Raw genomic sequence first — 18,002 nt, 5'->3', positions numbered from 1 at the left:
TTTGATACTGTCGAAGTGAAGCGCAAATTCGTCGGGGATCATCGGGTCAGTTTGCTGTTTCATGATCCATCTGTGGGGCATTCGCGACTGCTTGTCCGTGTCAAGTACCTTACTGCGTCTTCCTATCGTGGTTTAGGTTCGATAGATGTGGGTGAGAGTGTACACAGGTACCATCTTTCCTGTAGTGTCGTCGACGATCATATGGCTGAGGACTCTGGAGTCTGCAGCGAGGATTAGGACGAGCCCCATATGTTCAGACAGCGTGATGTCATGTGACTTAGGTTGAACTGTGTACTTTGATTTCGGTATGGCTTACGTTAGCACATCTGAACTAACATATGATCATGAACTCTTGCAACGTAGCAGGGTAAATTCACACCCGAACGTAATTTGACCTTTTCCCTCCAATGAAGCCAGCAAGCAATACCGATACCTCCCGAGTCGAAGGGAATGCTCCACCAGAAGTCAAACATTCTTTGCTCGGCTTTCTGGTGCAGTCGAGCCGTGTTTCGCGATCGATTGCTAAGCCTTTCAGAGGTTTCGAGGCCGAGTTCGGGTCACGGTTGCAACTAACAGAGGCATCTGTATTGTTGAAGGCAGAGGAGCCAGGGAAATCCGAAGGACGTGTCGTTGTCGAGGTGGTCGTGGATGAAGGTACCTTTTGTTTCTCATACATGGCAGTACATCCTGTGCTTATCAACAAATTCTTAGATATGCTCAATGGTGGTGGAAGCGTGCACGGTGGATGTATAGCCATGATGATTGATATGCATGTTTCTCAGTTACCTCCTGTTTGACTGGAGCTAATATAGATGCGTAGCTGCTCGACAATGCCTATTTACGTCCTTGGGGCCTCGACAAGCGGTTATGGCGTATTCGGCGTATCGCAGTCTTTGAATATTGTCTACCATTCACCAGGATTGCTGTACGTTCAAATAACACGCTAGTTCTCTTTTACTGAATTATTGTGTCAGGGGAGACAAGTTACGCCTTGTGAGCACAACACTCGCTGTTGGTAGCCGGGCACTCTCAAGCCGTTGTGAGGTGAGATTCTGGCGATCTCCATCCCTTGCTCCATCAGCTCATGTCTAGCTTCAAAGGTATGGAATGTTACGCGACACCGGTTAGTAGCATCAGCTGTACACATCAAGATGGTTCCATCTGAACCGAAGGCATCTGAATCTGCCAAACTCTAACCTACATCGGCGCAGTCGCGAGTCTGGGAGCCATGTTGATTTACACATGCCGCAATTTTGCTCATGCTATAATTTGGCTACTCCGAAAGTTGTCCTCTGGCCTGTTCCATCATTCATGAGTTTTCTAGCACTCTGTTCATCGACAAACTAATGTTGCGTAACAACCAATTACCTACCATTCCTAAATGGGTGATTAGCTAATTGGTCCAGTGATGTAAGCTTGGATGATAATCGATTGTCATTTTCGGATAATGAAAATCGTTTATCGTTCAGGCTTTCAAGCTGAAGCTGAAGCCCAGATGCATTTACTTTCGGTCACTACTCATTCAATTAACCACTCACTCGTCCAAGTAAGTGGTGTAGTTGTGCCGGGAGCTCTATCCCTGACGCTGACTGTTCTCCGCCCAAGTGGCGCTCGGAGTCCAAGTTTAGCCAACTTCGTGCAATCTGGCTTGACGAGAACGCACCGGGTCACCCCCGGACTTGGCCAAGTATGACATTTTGACATACATTCTTGTCAAACTTTGATAATGCCAGAGAAACTTATTGTTTCACCCCGTCATTTGTCTCCGAATATATTGTCTTCGAAGATCATATCTACGCGCCATGTTTTACCACTCCTCGATGACCGGCTGGTGTTATCTTCAAAGTCCACTTCACACTTGTGCACAGATCAGGAAATTAAAGACGTCGGTCTTCAATCAGAATCCATACTATGCTATGGGAGCTCGTAGTATTGCGCAACCAGAAAACTGAGGTATGCCATTTAACAAAAGTCAACCGGTCTTTCGTACATCGAGCTTTTGGCATTGCGGTACCCCACAGTGAGTACTTTGTGAGTTTCATATTTTCCGGAACTGGTTCTGTCTGATGGAAATTACGCAAAATAAAGACGAGAGTGGACGTAACCTGCCTTCTTGTCTGACGGACATTTTATGCAATTGTGATAACAGACTGGTAAACAAGGTTAGGCCAGCCAGCGCCGCTGCTCGGCCCGTCTCCCCAGTACATTCAGCTGATATACCATAGGGTTTACAGCGGCAACGCTCCGCGCTGGAAGCAGGCAAAATTCATGCCCGTTTCAAACGTGAAGATCCTCCTTCCATGTGATTCTTTGTCAATGAAGCAGACATCAAGCTCACTTAAGGACACGATTTCGAGAATCGTCGCCTCATTCCCCTTCTTCTATGCGTTCATCCCCTTTTGCGCATCGCTCACCAAATTTTTGTTCATTCCTCCAGATGAAGCCAGAAAGCAATGTGGACACCTCCCAAGTGAAAGGAAATGTTTCTCCGGAGGTAAAACATGCTCTGCTCAGCTCTCTGGTGCAGCCAAGCCACGCCTTGCGGTCGACTGGCAAGCCCTTTAGAGGTTTCAAAGCCGAGTTTGTGTCCCGGATGCAATTGGCAGAAGCATCTGTATTGTCAAAGGCAGAGGAGCCGGAGCAACTCGAAGGACGCACCGTCTTTGAAGTGATTGTGGATGAAGGTGCCCTTGGTTTCTGATATACGCTATGCTCATCGATGCATCATGGGGTGCCTTTAGACATGTTTAATGATTTTGGAACCATGCACGGGGGTTGTTTGGCCATGATAATTGACATGTATGTTTCTTCTACTCATGTTTGTTTGCGTATGGAGCTAATACGATCGCGCAGCTGCTCGTCAATGCCCGTTTATGTTCTTGGGGCCTCGACAAGCGCTTATGGCGTATTCGGTATACAACAGTCTCTGAATATTGTCTACCACTCACCAGCAGTGCAGTATGTTCAAATGGCGCATCAATAAATTACTTTCTGCTGAATCATCGTGTCAGGGGCGACAAGCTACGGATCGTAAGCACGACACTTACCCTTGGTAGCCGGGCATGCCCAGGTCGTTGTGAAGTGAGATTCTGGCTAGCTCTCCTTGCTTCATCGGCTTATTTATGGTTTCAAAAGGTATGGAATGTTACGCGGCACCGGTTAGTCGCATCAGCTGTACACACTAACATGGTTCCATCTAAACCGAAGGTATCTGAATCTGCCAAACTCTGACCTACGTAGACAAGTTAAACATATTACGATCCTCATCGTACTTGGCTGTTTGGAAATTTGACTTCTGGCCTATTCCACGTAGTGTAGTTTCGTAGATATATTCGACGGGTATCCAGATTATTCTAGTGCTACACTCTGTTCATTGACAAGTTATGTATACCGTGCTGAGCCTTGACTCGTCCAAGCCCCTGTACTAAAATTAGCGTGGATGGCCAAAAATAGCCATTCCAGAATTTGAATGATTTGTCCACCTTGAATTCAACCATGCGAACTAGTTCGAACTTCGACGAACGTTATCTTTACACGCTTCACGACTGTCCAGGTACCATTGGATTGTCCGTTGACGGAGCTCGAGCTTGTTCAAATGAATTAATCAACTCTCGTCCTCTCGAATCCAGGAAACACCCAAAGAATTTCAAGGTGCTCGAAGCTCCTATCTTTCGGACTCTGGGCCTCATCGAGTGTCGAGGTACCATGGTACACAGCCCTTGGTGGTGCCGATTTCAAAGCACATGCTCTTTCACACTCATGCGACAGATCCTTCTACCTGGCAGTTATATCTCAGCACCGTCACGGTATACTTGTGAGAGCTTGCAGTACTAGCGAGAGAAACTGAATTGATGTATGCCATTTAACACAACGACCTATCTTTCGTGCATCAAGCCTCTAGCATTGTAGCCCTAGTGAGCAATTCACGATTTTCATAAATCATGGACAATGAGGACGAGAACGAAGGAAGGAATACTAATTCGCCCTCCTGGTCTGACGAATAATCTATGCAGTGATTATGGCTACTGGATCCTCGGACTTGCGAACATGTTCCTGCCGGCGAAACTCGGCCCTTCGCTCAGGTACTAACAACTAGACATACGTGGCTCGGCGGGGTTGCTGTGTCTGAATCATACTCGGTTCCAAAACTGTTATCACCAGCATGCATCTTTAGTACCCAAACTGTGGCTTGGCTTTCCTCCAGATCATGATGCCAGAAAGCGATGTTGACATCTCCCAAGTGAAAGGGAATGCTTCTCCGGAAGTAAAACGTGCATTGCTCAGCTCTCTGCAATCGATGCAGCCGAACAACGTCTCGCGGTCGACTGGCAAGCCCTTCAGAGGCTTCGGAGCCCAATTCGTGTCCCGCATGCAAATAACAGAGGCATCCGTGTTGCCAATGACAGAGGAGCCGGAGAAATTCGAAGGACGTGTTGTCTTCGAGATGATTGTGGATGAAGGTGAATGTTGTTTCCCACATTCGCTTTGCTTGTTGACACTGATCATCATGGTGGGGTGTTCTTAGACATGCTTAATGGTGCTGGAAATATGCACGGTGGATGCTTGGCCATGATGATTGACACGCATGTTTCTTCTGCTCATTTTTTGCCTGAAGCTAATAAGGATGCTCAGCTGCTCGACGGCGCCTTTTTATGTCCTTGGAGCCGCGACAAGGGGGCAAGGAGTGTTTGGCGTCTCACAATCTTTGAACATTGTCTACCATTCACCAGCATTGCCGTACGTTCAAATAGCGCACTAACTCCCTTCTGCTGAATTATCTCGGCAGGGGCGACAAGTTACGTATCGTGAACACGACCCTTGCCCTCGGTAGCCGGGCACTGTCAAGTCGTTGTGAAGTGAGATTCTGGCGAGCTCTCTCCCACGTTTCATCAACTTATGTCTGACTTCAAAGGTTTGGAGTGTCACGCGACACCGATTAGTCGCATCAGCTGTACACATCAACATGGTTCCATCTGAGTCATCCAAACTCTGATGCAAGTACGCTGGCTTGCTTGAGTTCTCTAGGCTTTCAGTATTCTACCTTTTGGTTTACAGCAGTTTGCGAAACTAATGGCACTGGCGTGTTGTGGGAAAATCATAATTGAGGATTTGGGACTTTGAAAATTTTCACCGTTTTGAGACTTAGAGAAAAATTTGAACAATTGCACCACGTCGGACAACAATATTTATATATACCTACATACCACTAGTATGGTCAACCGAAAGATCTCATCCGACGTCAAACTTGCTGCCATTCGCCTGTACGAGCAAGATATCCTTAGTCTTCGTGAAAATCAATTATTGGGACGCGACACGGCATTATGTAACACAGAATAGTAAAAAAAAATCTAAGTCCCAAATCTCAATTGTGATTTTCCCACAACGCGCCAGTGCCATTAGTGCCATTAGTTTCGCAAACTGCTGTAACGATTATGAGGCGCGGCAGCTAACTACTTTACATCTGACCTGTGTTCATAGTTTCTTACATGCCACAATACTAATCATACCTGACTGCTAGGAAAGTTGACATATTTCATGTACATAATGTAGTTTTATTTCGCAGGATGTGATAAGTATTCGACGGGTATCCAGAGAAAAAACCCAACCGTATACGAGGGTTATCATGATATATGTAGCGCAAATGAATGATGGAGGTCGAGTCCGCGATCTCGAATGATATCCAGTCCAAATGAATTTACCTCTTCCAAGTATTTAAAGCGGGGGCCATGAAGGGACCAGCCTGAATTGTCCCCGCACCAATAGATCTCAATATGTCCACCCGCCTGTCCTCCCATGCCTTGAGTGCTTTGAGAAGCTGTACTATCTTATCGCGTTTCCCTTGTCGGACATCGTTGATGCTTACGCTGCCCATTTTTACATCGTTGTCGAGGAGGAAGTCAAACAGGCGGAATAGCCCATCCAGCTTATCATCGTTGGGGCCAGACGGGAACGCTGAGTCTGCCACGGGCGGTGAGGGCGATTTCCCTAAAACTGATTCCGAGAGACGAAGAAGCGCAAGACCGCTATAAAGATGCCCAGTGGTATCATAATTTTGTAACGCCGCAGGTAAGTGTGAATTAGCCCATTCGATCAGACCTGCGTCAGAAGGTTTTAACTGTCCAAAGTTCATAAGATCAGTACCACACCGCGCGGAGAAGGCAGTGGACAAACCGCGGTAGTTGGCGAAGGGCGCGCCTCTCTAGTCGGGCGGGGAGGAGCTTCATTCATCAAAGATGATGCTTTGGACTCGTCTTCAGGCTGGGTTGAGACTGACTGCTGAGTAAAGAACGAATCGAGACGCGCTCGTTCGCTATCTTGTGCGTCACTAGCATCCGGCGATGGTAGACCCATCAGGACACGGGCATCACGAGTAGATAGCTGATTTGGATTCTCGCGGCGCAAAGCTTTTTGTGTCGCATCGCGAACGGTAGGAGACGGCGGTCGAGGCGCAGGGTTCATCGCTTGGGCAACTGTTAGAGGGATGGTGGGAATGTTGACAGAAGAAACAACAGGTTCTGTTCAATAGATTGTCAGGTAAGCGCCCGAAGATGACCGCTCAGACTCACTCGAATAGTCTCTGCCAATGGTAGCCTTCATGATTGCTTTCATCCACTCACGGACCACGGTTTGCTCATCAGAGCTAAAGAAATGCGTCTTGTCTGTGTCGTGCACTATCCTGAAGCCATAACGTCCTGGATCGACGTTCTCGTCCGCAATAACCTTGTATCCGACAATATTTATGTAGCCCTTGATTTTCACCTCCTGAGCAACTTGCATCAGTGCATGTCTTCATGATCAAGTAGCCTGCAACCCCCACCGTTTTGTTGTCGCTCCGTAGGATGTATAGATGTGGGCCCTTGATAACGAAGTACCGCACCTTCCAGGCATTGTAATGGTCGCCTTTCTTGCGCATCCATCCTTGGTGGTCAGGGGTGCCGATTTGGTCAATAATACTCTTTCCTGGCTTGAACGTACTAGGACCTCGAGACTGGCTCTCGGGACCATCGGCATGTTTTTTCGATGCCGCCGATGATTCCTTCTCTTTCAGCGTTTGACTATCCACGTCCTTGTCTCTTAACTTCTCAGACGTCTTCTCCTTCTCTCTCAGCTTCTTCTTCTCATCAAGAGAATCGCTGCGTGAGGGATTGCGAAGAGTGCTGGAAAGCGATCCGTCCGACGTGGATGGGCGAGCTGGGGGCTTCTTGCTACTGTACAGCCGGGAAAGATTGAGAGTCGAAGATTTCTCCATTGGACTTTCGTCAGTCAATGACCTGTTTAGAGTGAGTGATCAAGTAAATAATATAAAAAACTCAGTGCGTACGGACTGGTCCTTGGTGGAGGTTTCCTGCCCTTCCCGAGGGAGGTCGTGAAAGTGCCTCCGAACAAACTATGCCGTTCGGTGCCTCTCGTCGTACCATCCCGTTTGTTCCGGCTATGCTTACTACTAATGCTGGAGTCGTCCAGCAGCTCCCGCTTCCGCGATGAAGCCACCGTCACCGCCAAGGGTGCTGAAGCTGAGAGCGCAGTTGTAGAATTATTGTTGGAGGATGTGTCACCCTTCTCCTTCGCGGTAGTTGTGGATTCTGTGGAACGCCCAAAGAGGCGCCGGCGTTGCTTGGCGGCAGAAGGTACATTTTCTCCCTGCCGAAAAGGTTTAACTGATGCTACCTATAGAAAGAAGATACGAAATCACCTCGCTCAGGGCGCCGCGATCATCGTCTTGCAACTCTTCAGGCTCACGTGCATCTTCTTGAGATCGTTTGTTTAAGGCACCATCACTAGGCGAAGGCAGAAGTTGGCCTGACCCCGTACGCTAATAATGCGTGAGTGATGGAAACAACAGTAGAAGATAAAACGCCAACTTTGTGTTCGTTGCCGTTCGGCGGGACCCCAAGGCCGAGTCCCACCACGCCAGGCGAGACATTATTTTCTAGCGAGCCTCCAACAATACTGGCACCTGTGCTTGACAGACTAGATACTCTTTTTACGAACTGGCTCATGTCTGCAGCTGGACTCTCGGGACTGCGCATCGAACCAAATGTTGCTGAGTTCGGCGCAGTAATAGCTGAACTCATGGTGGTCGCGAACATGGGGCTGTTCAGCGACTGATGAGTCGAGCCAGAACGCGAGTGTGTGTAGGAATAGGAATGAGAGTGCGACAAGGACTGAGGATGTTGGGGCTGGACGTCTGGGAAGATGATTGATGGAGGACGGCGTAGTTCGGCGATAGCGTTGGCAATGCGCATGCGCTTTCCAAATGCGACGATACCAATTTCAGCCTTCAGGAGGTTGATGTCAAGCTCAAGTAGGACATCGCCTGTGATCTCTTGTTCTACGTGGTACAAAATTAGTTCAAATTGTACGACAAAAAAAGAAGAAATTTACCTATGAACTTGTCGCAGACATCCTGACCAAAGCCCTTGGACTTCAGCCAGTCAACAACCTCTTCGACACTCCACTCCGATGGAGGAACAGACTTCATCGGACTACAGGTTTCCCGTGTGGGTTCAGACGATGTCTGTGGTATGGAAGTGGTAGAAGCTTGACCGCTGGATGCAACACTGTTGTGCTTGGACGTCGGTGGTGGGCTGACTACACGTGGGGAGGGGGAGGAAACAGCATTGGAAACCTGGCGAATCTCGCGAACCACAGGCGTGGGTGTAGCGTGGGTGGTGGGTTCTGGGGAAGCAGGTAACTGTATGGAAGAGGGTTCGACGGCAAGAACAGGAACAGGTGCGAATATATTGACCATAGGAGATACGGGAGCGGACCGAGATTGAGATCCATTGCGTTCATGACCAGTGGGCGCGGGGGAGATAGCGCGAGAGGTTGAGGTAACAGAAAACGACGTCCTATCGACTTTGGCTGTTTGTTCACCATCATTGGGTGCAAGGGATGGTAAATCTTCCAAGGGGAGTGTCATAGGTGAAATCATGCTCGAGTTCTTCCTGCTGTGGCTCAGAGTTACTGCACCATCGTTGTCATTATCTTCCTCATCTTCCTCGGGGATATGGGGATGATCGCGTGCGAACCGATGTATATTCTGAAATGTGTCGTCCACTTCTTCTGCTTCACTCTCATCACTCAATTCGATGTCTATCGGAGGAGCGAGAGAGCGAATCTCCACATCCGTAGCGGCCTTCGCTTCCACAACTTTACGCGCCTGTTCTGCAAGCTTGTCTCGGGCACTACGGTGCCAGTCCTCTCCGTCCTCCCGTAAGCTAGTACCTCCGTCGGTTTCTGTATCCGTTTCACGGTCCGTGTCTCCGTGTCGAGTGCTGGCGAAGCTGAAGCTGCGGCTTCCATCTCGATCATCTCGGCCAAGCTGCTCAATGGCCTTCTGGACGTCCGTCATAGTAGCCTGCATGACTTCCTCCTGACGTCCTGAAGGCGGTTCGCCGAGGGCGACACCAATGTTGGACTCGGCGTCGCTACCAATGATTGAAGCTGCCTCTTCATCTTGTGACTGTAAAATTTCAGGAGCCTCGTGAATGGAAGGGCCAGTGGTGGATTCTGGGGAAGCTGCACGAGCAGGGGCAGGGGCAGCCGGTGTAGTATAACTTTTGGGAAACAGGCCAATTTTACCCGCAAGATTGCGTCCCTGATAATAAAGTATGTGCATAAGTTAACATCCTGGAGCAAAACAGCAAACGCATTTAAATTTGGCTAAAAGTGCGGGGCACTGTGGAGTTTACGTGGGCTGAAATTGGGCAGCAGAGTTGTGCATGCCTACATGCAGACCGTGTGCCGGGTTAAAGCATCAAACAGTACTCACCTGCCACCAGCCATCGCTGTATTGATCATCCTTCTCTATGACCTCGATGGGCTCACCCGCACGGAAGGAGACTTCGTCCTCATGTTCGGGTTGAAAGTCGTGAAGTGCATACACATACTCGAGCATTGTACCGATATAGCTCGTCACAGACGAACGATCTGCTGTTGAAAATGACAGTCAAAAGGCTCCTGAAGAAATGCATGTTAGAACACGTAGCAGGGGACAGCGGAAAGAGAACACCTGTTAATTGGAAAGGTCAGTAGGTAGTGGTATAGATGTGATGATAGTGGTCAGTTGTTCCGAGTGACCCGATGGTGTGAGGGTCCAGTTCGTTGAAATTCCACGAACCCGTCGACGTTAACCTCGATGAGAACAACTACTAGTAGTACTCGCGAACACGACCCGAACCGGCTCAGATCCACCTGGCTAATGATGACTCAGCAGATCGGTTAGATTATCAGCGTCGCTTGATCTTCCATTCAGGCGCCCGAAGGATGAGATCTCGACTCCACTTCTTCTGCTGCTGCAATGACCTCCAAGTGTCTGAGTACGTCGTGGTTGTTTCTGCCACGTCGAATATGTTCTGACAACATTTCATCAGCATTTGTAACCGGAAATCTCAATAAATTGAAGGAGACCAAGTACATTTTAGCTCAGGGAACACCAATAGAAATAGACTCGCAGGACTTAGATAGCAAGTTCTTCTGATCAATTATTATTCGCCAGCTGATCAAACATTCTAGTACCCGAACTGCAGGGCACGACTCAAGAGGTCGCCATTGCGAAATGCCGTCGCGCATCTGAGCTGGTCAGTCTCTTGGATCTGAATTTACGGATCCGCCTCCCCCCCTCGATGCTTATGCGTTCTTTCAGCTAGGGAAGTCGTGTATAACGGAGGATACCGCATTGTGCTTCGTAGCATATAACGGGCTACCTGGTCCATACATCAAGCACTTTATGAAGACACTCGGCCATGAAGGTTGGTGGGTGGAGGGACATTCCGCCAAACGAGACTTTCTGAACGCGTCTGAGTAGGCTTGAACAATATGCTCGTAGGATTCCCAACAAAAGACGCCTATGCGCTCTGTACTTTTGCGTACAGTGCGGGTCCGGGCACTGAGCCGATCCTCTTTGAGGGCCGCACAGAAGGAACGATCGTCCCTGCCAGGGGACCTGGCGATTTTGGCTGGGACCCCATCTTCCAGCCCAAAGGTTTTGACAAAACGTGAGTCTCTCGCGAATTTTTGCTCAGTCCTCCATAATTGAAACTGCAACAAAGCTTCGCCGAAATGACCAAGGAACAGAAAAACATCATTTCCCACCGATACTGTGCACTAGATAAGCTCAGGGTATATCTGGCGACCCTTGACACTGAGAATAGCTAGAGCTGCTTCTTTGTAGGATAGCCACAATCCAATATACAATTGGCTGTGCGACAACATAAATTTGAAGTTTCGTGAATTCGATTCTGACTTGCAGTAAAACGATTTGCACCTACCTTCAAGGACCACTTCACGAAAGCAATCAAGGCCCGTGCCATTACAGGTCAGCATGTTATTAGCGTCACATCTCCTAGCGGGGTTTGTGGACACATGCTCCGCGATTGCATTCAGTTTCTTCTATCCCTTCTCATTCATCCCAGAGTAAGCTGAGACGAGCTGGAGTCAACTTCATCTCCGTGAGATCAACATGTCTGTCTTGAAGAGAAATTCCAATGGACGCAACCTAATTGTGGTGAACGGGATGTACCATGTACCTGCTCAGTGCTCGAGATGACAGGCGAAGGGTGGTCGTTTATATTATACTGAGTTTCTGTTGCTGTGATACTGATATTACACGTTGGCCGAGGTTGGCCGACGGCTACGCAAATAGAGTTTCTCTGATCCGGTGAAGATTCGGATTCCCGCCTCCCGATTTCCGACACAACTTTTTCAAGTGGTGTTGAAGGCACCCAGCGCACACGCTTCACACTACCAGGCCCCTAGCGCTAGCGGACACCCGCGTTCTGACACCACGGGGAGGAACCCATCTTTTACTTCCAGATCATTTCAGACAGTAGCTCCCATCTAATAGCAACGTGAGCAAGCCTGGCGGCTATTCCAAATCTATGTCAATCCATACTCCAAGAAAGAAGGCCAGAATTCGTCTAGATGACGACGTAACCTCTGTGAAAACGCGGCCAGTGAACTCCCTCCAAAAACAACGCGAGCAGCTTCCAATAGCACGAGGTAAGTAGCCCATCCATCCATCATCCGATTTTCTGCTCAGCGTCTTCACTAGGACGGGAAGCTCTCATCCGCGAAATACAGGAAAATGACACAACAATTTTACTGGGAGAGACAGGATCAGGAAAAACCACTCGTGCGTCTGCTAGCAATCATATCATTGCTATTTCACCTCACGACTCCATCTTAAGTACAGAAGTCCCTCAATACATCCTCGAATCGGGTATTGCAGGCAAGGGCATGATTGCTGTCACCCAACCACGTCGAGTAGCGGCAACGTCGCTCGCCGCTCGCGTAGCTGCAGAGAAAAACGTGTCCGTTGGTGGACTTGTCGGATACTCCGTGAGATTCGATGAGGCTTCCAGTTCTGATACCCGGATAAAATACGTCAGTGACGGTATGCTCGTGCGAGAGCTGCTTTCGGATCAGTTGCTGTCGAGATACAGCGTCATAGTTATTGACGAAGCGCACGAACGAACTCTTCGGACGGATTTCCTAATAGCAAACCTGAAAACGATACAGACCGCCAGAAATAGTGGGAGTGATGTCAGTGGGAAGGGAAAGGGTCCCGCATCAGCCCTTAATCCGTTGAAGCTCATCGTCATGAGTGCAACGCTCGATGCCGAGAAATTTAGCAAGTTCTATAACAAGTAAGTGCACTACTTGCACGAACGATGTACATGCTAATGACTACCGCAGTGCTCGGATACTCTATGTCAAGGGCCGACAACACCCTGTTCAAATATTCCATACATCCGTCAGCCAGACGGACTACGTCGATGCTGCTCTACGGACGTTCTTCCAAATACATACTGATAGACCTCCAGGAGATGTCCTTATATTTCTTCCAGGTAAGTGTGTATTTCTGCTGGCATCATCCATGCTAATGTCTGATTTCGTGCAGGTCAAGAGGATATCGAAAGTCTGGACAAATCGATAAAAATGTATGCTCGCAGACTCCCTGAGGAGCGTATGAGTGTACGACATTCTTACGTTTTGATGACTCTCGTTCTCACTGTGATCCTCACCTAGGTCCTAACATGCCCAATGTATGCTGCCTTGCCGCCCGCGCAGCAGGCTAGAATATTTTCGTCCGCCCCTTCAAACACCCGGAAATGTATTCTTGCTACCAACATCGCCGAGACGTCCATCACGATACCCGGAATAAAATACGTAATCGATACCGGCAAGTGTAAAGAAAAAAGATATTTGTCGAAGGATACTGGTGGAGGTAATGAGGGTGATTGTCCATTTGGGTTCACAGCTGACCGTTTCGGTAGGTTTCGATACCCTGTTGACTCGAGATATCACAAAGTCGTCTGCTATGCAGCGGGCTGGTCGCGCCGGTCGCGAAGTATGCCCTGAACCTTGTCTCTCTTGACACGTCTGACGTGAAGTAGGGTCCAGGTTTTTGTTTCCGCTTGTACACAGAAGACGCATTCAATGCAATGGCGCTTTCCGCAGAGCCGGAGATTCGCCGATGCAGCTTAACCCAGAGCGTCTTACAATTGAAATGCCTTGGTCAAGACTTTGAAGCAGTAGATTTTATGGATCCTCCCGAGATTGGGTCAGGTACGACCCCCTGACATATCTCCATACCAATCCTGATATTCTTTCAGTCATTTCCGCACTCAAGACTCTCTGGCTTCTTGGTGCGCTGGACAACTCCAAGACACTAACCGCATTGGGGCGTCAAATGGCGTCCTTTCCCGTGGAGCCGTACTTCGCGCGCATCATCCTCGCATCCAAAACCCACGGCTGCACCTCTGAGGTAATAGACATCGTGTCCCTTCTCTCGTCCTCTTCTACGCTCTTCCTCGATATCTCCGACCAGCGCGATGCCGTCGCAGAAGCTCGGGGCAAATTCCGCCATGCGAGCGGGGACCATATGACGATGCTCAACACCCTCCGATCGTACCAAGAAATAGCCGCATCTGAGAGCAAGGGTGCGAGAAAAGAATGGTGTCGCCAGCATTTCGTGAACGAAAGAACGTTCGTGGAGGCGATGAAGATTCGAGATCAGCTAAGGCAGACGTGTCAACGAGTTGGCATTGACTGGCATGCTTCCACGGCGAATAGCGAGGAGCCAGTACTGAGATGCTTTGTCACTGGTCTTGTTCAACAGTCGGCATTTTTACAACCGGATGGAACATACAAGCAAACGATGGGTCATTCTGTGAGTTTCACCCACTCGTTCTCCTAACACAGAAGACTGAACGTGTACGAGGTCATTAAAATTCATCCGGGTTCCACGCTCTGCGACAAAAAAGTACCTGCTATCATCTACGATGAGCTTGTGAGTGATCATTTTTCCCCCGTTGTTCATTGTTTAAGCATTTGTGGCACAGGTCTACACAAGCCAGATTTACGCGAGGGGCGTGTCCTCCGTTCCAAAGAGCTTCTTTAGCAACGTCACACCAGTAGCGAAGGAAGCATAACGTACGCGCGTATTTTCTCGTGCACTCACAGGATCTAGCACGGGATCTAGCATACCGTAAGCTTGGATTAGCCATTTTTATACATCTCAGAGAAGCACGTATACGCTTCCTATTCCCAGACTCACGCATCTCGTTGATCATCGAGGCGGCAAGCTTTGTTTACAAGAGACTTTATCAACTGGCTCTTGGTCAGCCAGCCTCAGCGTTGTGGATACATACACGTGCCACCATCAACCATGAATTTATAGCGTGAGGGTGTGATGCATGAGACAAGTACGGGTGTAGTGTCGTGTACCAGGGTTGGCCTGGTGGTGGGGAAGGTGGGCCCAACAGCTGTCTGAAATCGATCCAATTAAGATCAGGGCAAAGGCCTCGAGGCTAGTCGTGTAGGTACTGCCCGGCATGCTCAAATTCGCTAAGGTTGAAGTCCTCATGGCTCAAACCCTCTGATGGGGGGAATTGGCCTGATGCGCTGAAGCTTTTCATTAATGATTGAAACTCACCAATACGAAAATAATTGGAGATAGTCCGGGATCCTCGAATCTGGTAACGACTTAGAGATGATGTGGCCTCCACACTATGATACTAGTAGTTATAGAACTATTAGAAGCTTCGCAAGGGGAAAATATTAAGTAATCTCACCGTTGGTAGCCACATGGACTTCGACGATCAATCGCGGGCAACACCGAACTTGGTAATCTGTGGTAATCGATTTCAAATACAATCATGATCTTCTTCTTCATCTCTTCATCTCTCTCATCGTACGGTGGTTCAACTGAAATATCATGGATCCTCTTGAAAATTCTCTGCTAACTGGACATTGGGATTCCAAGCTCACAGAGCTGGAGTCGCGTCCTGGAACTGCAACACTTGCAAAAGACGTCATTGATGGTAAATTTCGGGAAGTGCTAACCTCACCTTGGGGCCGAGCTCTTTTTAGGGCATCTGGGCTGCAGGAGAAAGGCTATGAAGAATCTTTCTCATGGCAGTTACCATCTGTAACAGATGAGGCAGAAAAAGAGATCATCCAGATCATTCTAGCCGTCGCATGTTTACATGCTTTCATCCAGGCAAACTGGACTGGTCCGGACCTCAATATCAAACCATCGGAAGTGATCGTGGACGTGATGAACCCAACCTTGGTTTCTGATGAGGTCCTTGATATGAAGGCGGTGACTGAGCTTGCTTACGGCGGCGAGCCTGCTTACCACCTCGCACAACACGCAACCTTTTTGCGTCTCGCCCAACTCATTTTCGCCTTGCCATATCATCATTGCATATCCGTTCCCTGGTGGAGATTACGTACAACAATCATTCATGAACAGTTACTGGACGAGACAGTGCCGCTTCCAACGGACGCCCGTGATTCCTTAGTGTCCCTGTTGCCGACCCTTACGGGAGATACGGGAGATCGCGATTTGGCTGGTCGTCTGCAGCTAGAGCAGGGTCGACTCGAACACATCTTTGGTCATGATAAAGTCGCTTCCGATCTATTTGTTCGAGCGGCACGTGCTACGGGATTACAGTATGAACTCTCGGGAGCGCTCGGGAGACGAACGAAGTTTCAACAAAAAGATCTTAGCCAACTGGTTCTACTTGCAGAGAGTCGGAAAGGGGATAACTTCCCCGCCGAAGATGTACCCGACGATCTTGCCGATCAGTCACGTACGCCTGTCAACGTGTCTATCTCAATAGATTCCAATCTCCCTGTTACCTTGGAGTTGAATGACGACACGCTTCTCGAACAAACTGTATTCACATCATCTGCCCCCTCATCGGCAACCAGTCTGCTGAGCCATCTGGATCCCGTTTCACAACCCCCTTTACACCCACTCGATCAGTGTATACTTCTGTCCCTTTGCCTCAATGTACGGAATACGTCCCCTTCACACGGCCTCACAAGCGAACAGATGTCCCCTTACGTCGCACGCGTCATATCCCATCCAAAGAATTGGTCAGTCCACACTATGGCTCTGCTTCTACGGTCCCGGCTCGAGTCTACACGCACGCGGACTGTTGAGCGCTCAGTACTCCAGCTCCAAGCCCTCGTAGACCAGATGCCGACTGCTGATTCCCCCCTGCCGGAACGGCTGCTTTACTTCCATTCAATACCGCTTCCAAGCAAATGGGAGATGGAACGCGAACTAGCATTACGTTTCCTCACCCTTGGGGTGGTAAAATCAGCCTTAGAGATCTTCGAACGCCTTGAGATGTGGGAGGAGGTTGTGAAGTGCTGGCAGTCTATGGAGATGACAGACAGAGCGGTTGCCATTGTACGTGACTTACTTGAGGGCCGCAAAGAGGAAGCAGAGAGTGTGATTTTGCGGGGTAAAGATTTACCTTCGCCGCGGCGCGGAAAACTAGATTCAGCGCGACAGGCGAAGTTGTGGTGTCTTCTCGGAGATTTAGAACCTGATAATGCAGTTGAGCATTATGAGCGTGCATGGGCGCTGTCAAAGGAGACTTCCGGCCGTGCAATGCGGTCTCTTGGAGGCTACTACTTCGCACGCGGAGAATTCGAGAAGGCCATTCCCTGCCTGCAGCGTGCGGTGAAGATCAATCCGTTATTGTCCCGTTCTTGGTTTATCCTAGGGTGTGCCTATATTCGTCTCGAAAATTGGGAGGGGGCCCGAGATTCATTTAGTCGATGTGTTTCTATCGACGATGAAGACGGAGAGAGTTGGAACAATTTGGCTAGTATGTACCTCCGTTTGGACCCCTCCCAGAATATCTCCGGATCGAATGTGAATGGGGTAAGTGGGGATGAATCTTCGTCACCCTGTACGAACTCAAGTTTATGTTTAGGAAGACCAGCCTAGCAAGGCAAAATCTTTCTCAAACAGGATGTTGGCATTCCGTGCTTTAAAACAGGGCTTGAAATACAGCTATGACAATTGGCGCATGTGGACAAATTATATGATCGTCGCCATGGATGTTGGGGAGCTGTCAGAGGCATGCCGTGCATTGACGCGTATCGTTGAAGAACGGAGTGCAAAAACCGGTGCAGAATCTGTCGATGAAGAAGTCCTGGAGCGCTTGGTAAATGCCGTTACCAGGGTCCCAGTTGACCTCGATCAGGCAGCTGGGGATGACGATAGGAGGCGGGATGCTGTAACCAATCCCAACGAGGGTCACGGGCTGCTCAGGAGAGTACTGGAACTTTTTGACCGGACCATTCTTCCACGCGTGTCATCTCCTCGCATCTTCCGCGCCTATGCACGTCTTCTGACTTGGCAATCACGGTGGGAAGATGTGCTGAAAGCCTACCTGGACGGGTATCGCTGTGGCGTGGCGGGAACGTTTGAGAAGGGAGAGACTGACATTGAAAAGTGGCGAGAAGCTGTAAATGAAGTCGAGGACGTGATGGATGTTTTAAGAAATTTCGGGCCGCGGGTGCAAGGCATCAATTGGAGACACCAGGGGCGCAGTATCGTGCGCACGTTTATGGGGCGCTCAAAAGACTTCGAAGACGAGGCAGAATGGTCACGCTTGTTAGAGTTGCAAAGCGAGCTGCGCAGCGAAGAGTAGGGATGATATAATGATTTTTTTAATCGAAAACATGAG

The 18,002-nt window shown here is 49.1% G+C and overlaps 7 protein-coding genes across 7 annotated transcripts; 6 read left to right on the top strand and 1 right to left on the bottom strand.

Annotated features, from left to right (window-relative positions):
- The first annotated feature begins 324 nt into the window (after positions 1-324).
- DEU56DRAFT_243934 (HotDog domain-containing protein) lies at positions 325-1,402 on the top strand. Its single transcript, XM_041345272.1, has 5 exons — positions 325-654; positions 712-769; positions 821-925; positions 975-1,044; positions 1,101-1,402. The coding sequence occupies exons 1-5, from the start codon at positions 408-410 to the stop codon at positions 1,194-1,196; spliced, it is 576 nt and encodes a 191-aa protein (XP_041210475.1). The 5' UTR covers positions 325-407; the 3' UTR covers positions 1,197-1,402.
- A 914-nt stretch (positions 1,403-2,316) lies between these two features.
- On the top strand, positions 2,317-3,231 carry DEU56DRAFT_870473 (HotDog domain-containing protein; the record flags this gene model as incomplete). The annotated part of the gene is made up of 6 exons (XM_041355636.1): positions 2,317-2,361; positions 2,438-2,684; positions 2,742-2,799; positions 2,854-2,958; positions 3,012-3,081; positions 3,136-3,231. 6 exons carry the CDS (start codon positions 2,317-2,319, stop codon positions 3,229-3,231), a joined length of 621 nt encoding a protein of 206 aa, XP_041210474.1.
- A 774-nt stretch (positions 3,232-4,005) lies between these two features.
- DEU56DRAFT_791633 (HotDog domain-containing protein) lies at positions 4,006-5,297 on the top strand. The gene is made up of 5 exons (XM_041352669.1): positions 4,006-4,460; positions 4,526-4,583; positions 4,633-4,737; positions 4,787-4,856; positions 4,913-5,297. Exons 1-5 carry the CDS (start codon positions 4,208-4,210, stop codon positions 4,991-4,993), a joined length of 567 nt encoding a protein of 188 aa, XP_041210473.1. The 5' UTR covers positions 4,006-4,207; the 3' UTR covers positions 4,994-5,297.
- Positions 5,298-5,506: 209 nt separating this feature from the next.
- On the bottom strand, positions 5,507-10,153 carry DEU56DRAFT_791632 (uncharacterized protein). Its single transcript, XM_041352668.1, has 10 exons — positions 10,016-10,153; positions 9,776-9,963; positions 8,386-9,601; positions 7,863-8,332; positions 7,694-7,813; positions 7,322-7,641; positions 6,818-7,271; positions 6,567-6,762; positions 6,172-6,515; positions 5,507-6,115 (listed from the first exon to the last, which is right to left on the bottom strand). The coding sequence occupies exons 2-10, from the start codon at positions 9,899-9,901 to the stop codon at positions 5,696-5,698; spliced, it is 3,666 nt and encodes a 1,221-aa protein (XP_041210472.1). The 5' UTR covers positions 9,902-9,963; positions 10,016-10,153; the 3' UTR covers positions 5,507-5,695.
- A 114-nt stretch (positions 10,154-10,267) lies between these two features.
- Positions 10,268-11,566, top strand: DEU56DRAFT_979307 (inosine triphosphate pyrophosphatase-like protein). Its single transcript, XM_041359738.1, has 6 exons — positions 10,268-10,322; positions 10,377-10,469; positions 10,519-10,583; positions 10,649-10,754; positions 10,811-11,000; positions 11,055-11,566. The coding sequence occupies exons 1-6, from the start codon at positions 10,304-10,306 to the stop codon at positions 11,158-11,160; spliced, it is 579 nt and encodes a 192-aa protein (XP_041210471.1). The 5' UTR covers positions 10,268-10,303; the 3' UTR covers positions 11,161-11,566.
- Positions 11,567-11,882: 316 nt separating this feature from the next.
- Positions 11,883-14,438, top strand: DEU56DRAFT_733032 (P-loop containing nucleoside triphosphate hydrolase protein; the record flags this gene model as incomplete). The annotated part of the gene is made up of 11 exons (XM_041348314.1): positions 11,883-12,003; positions 12,056-12,136; positions 12,197-12,650; positions 12,700-12,851; positions 12,905-12,978; positions 13,033-13,231; positions 13,281-13,354; positions 13,401-13,572; positions 13,620-14,176; positions 14,228-14,296; positions 14,349-14,438. 11 exons carry the CDS (start codon positions 11,883-11,885, stop codon positions 14,436-14,438), a joined length of 2,043 nt encoding a protein of 680 aa, XP_041210470.1.
- A 675-nt stretch (positions 14,439-15,113) lies between these two features.
- On the top strand, positions 15,114-18,002 carry DEU56DRAFT_900203 (uncharacterized protein). Its single transcript, XM_041356506.1, has 2 exons — positions 15,114-17,191; positions 17,244-18,002. Exons 1-2 carry the CDS (start codon positions 15,224-15,226, stop codon positions 17,964-17,966), a joined length of 2,691 nt encoding a protein of 896 aa, XP_041210469.1. The 5' UTR covers positions 15,114-15,223; the 3' UTR covers positions 17,967-18,002.

The sequence above is a fragment of the Suillus clintonianus genome (assembly GCF_016758775.1).
Source record: "Suillus clintonianus strain FC179 chromosome Unknown DEU56scaffold_21, whole genome shotgun sequence".
NCBI lineage: Eukaryota > Fungi > Basidiomycota > Agaricomycetes > Boletales > Suillaceae > Suillus > Suillus clintonianus.
Note: the sequence above shows the minus strand (reverse complement) of the source record. Positions and strands in the feature narration are given on the sequence as shown.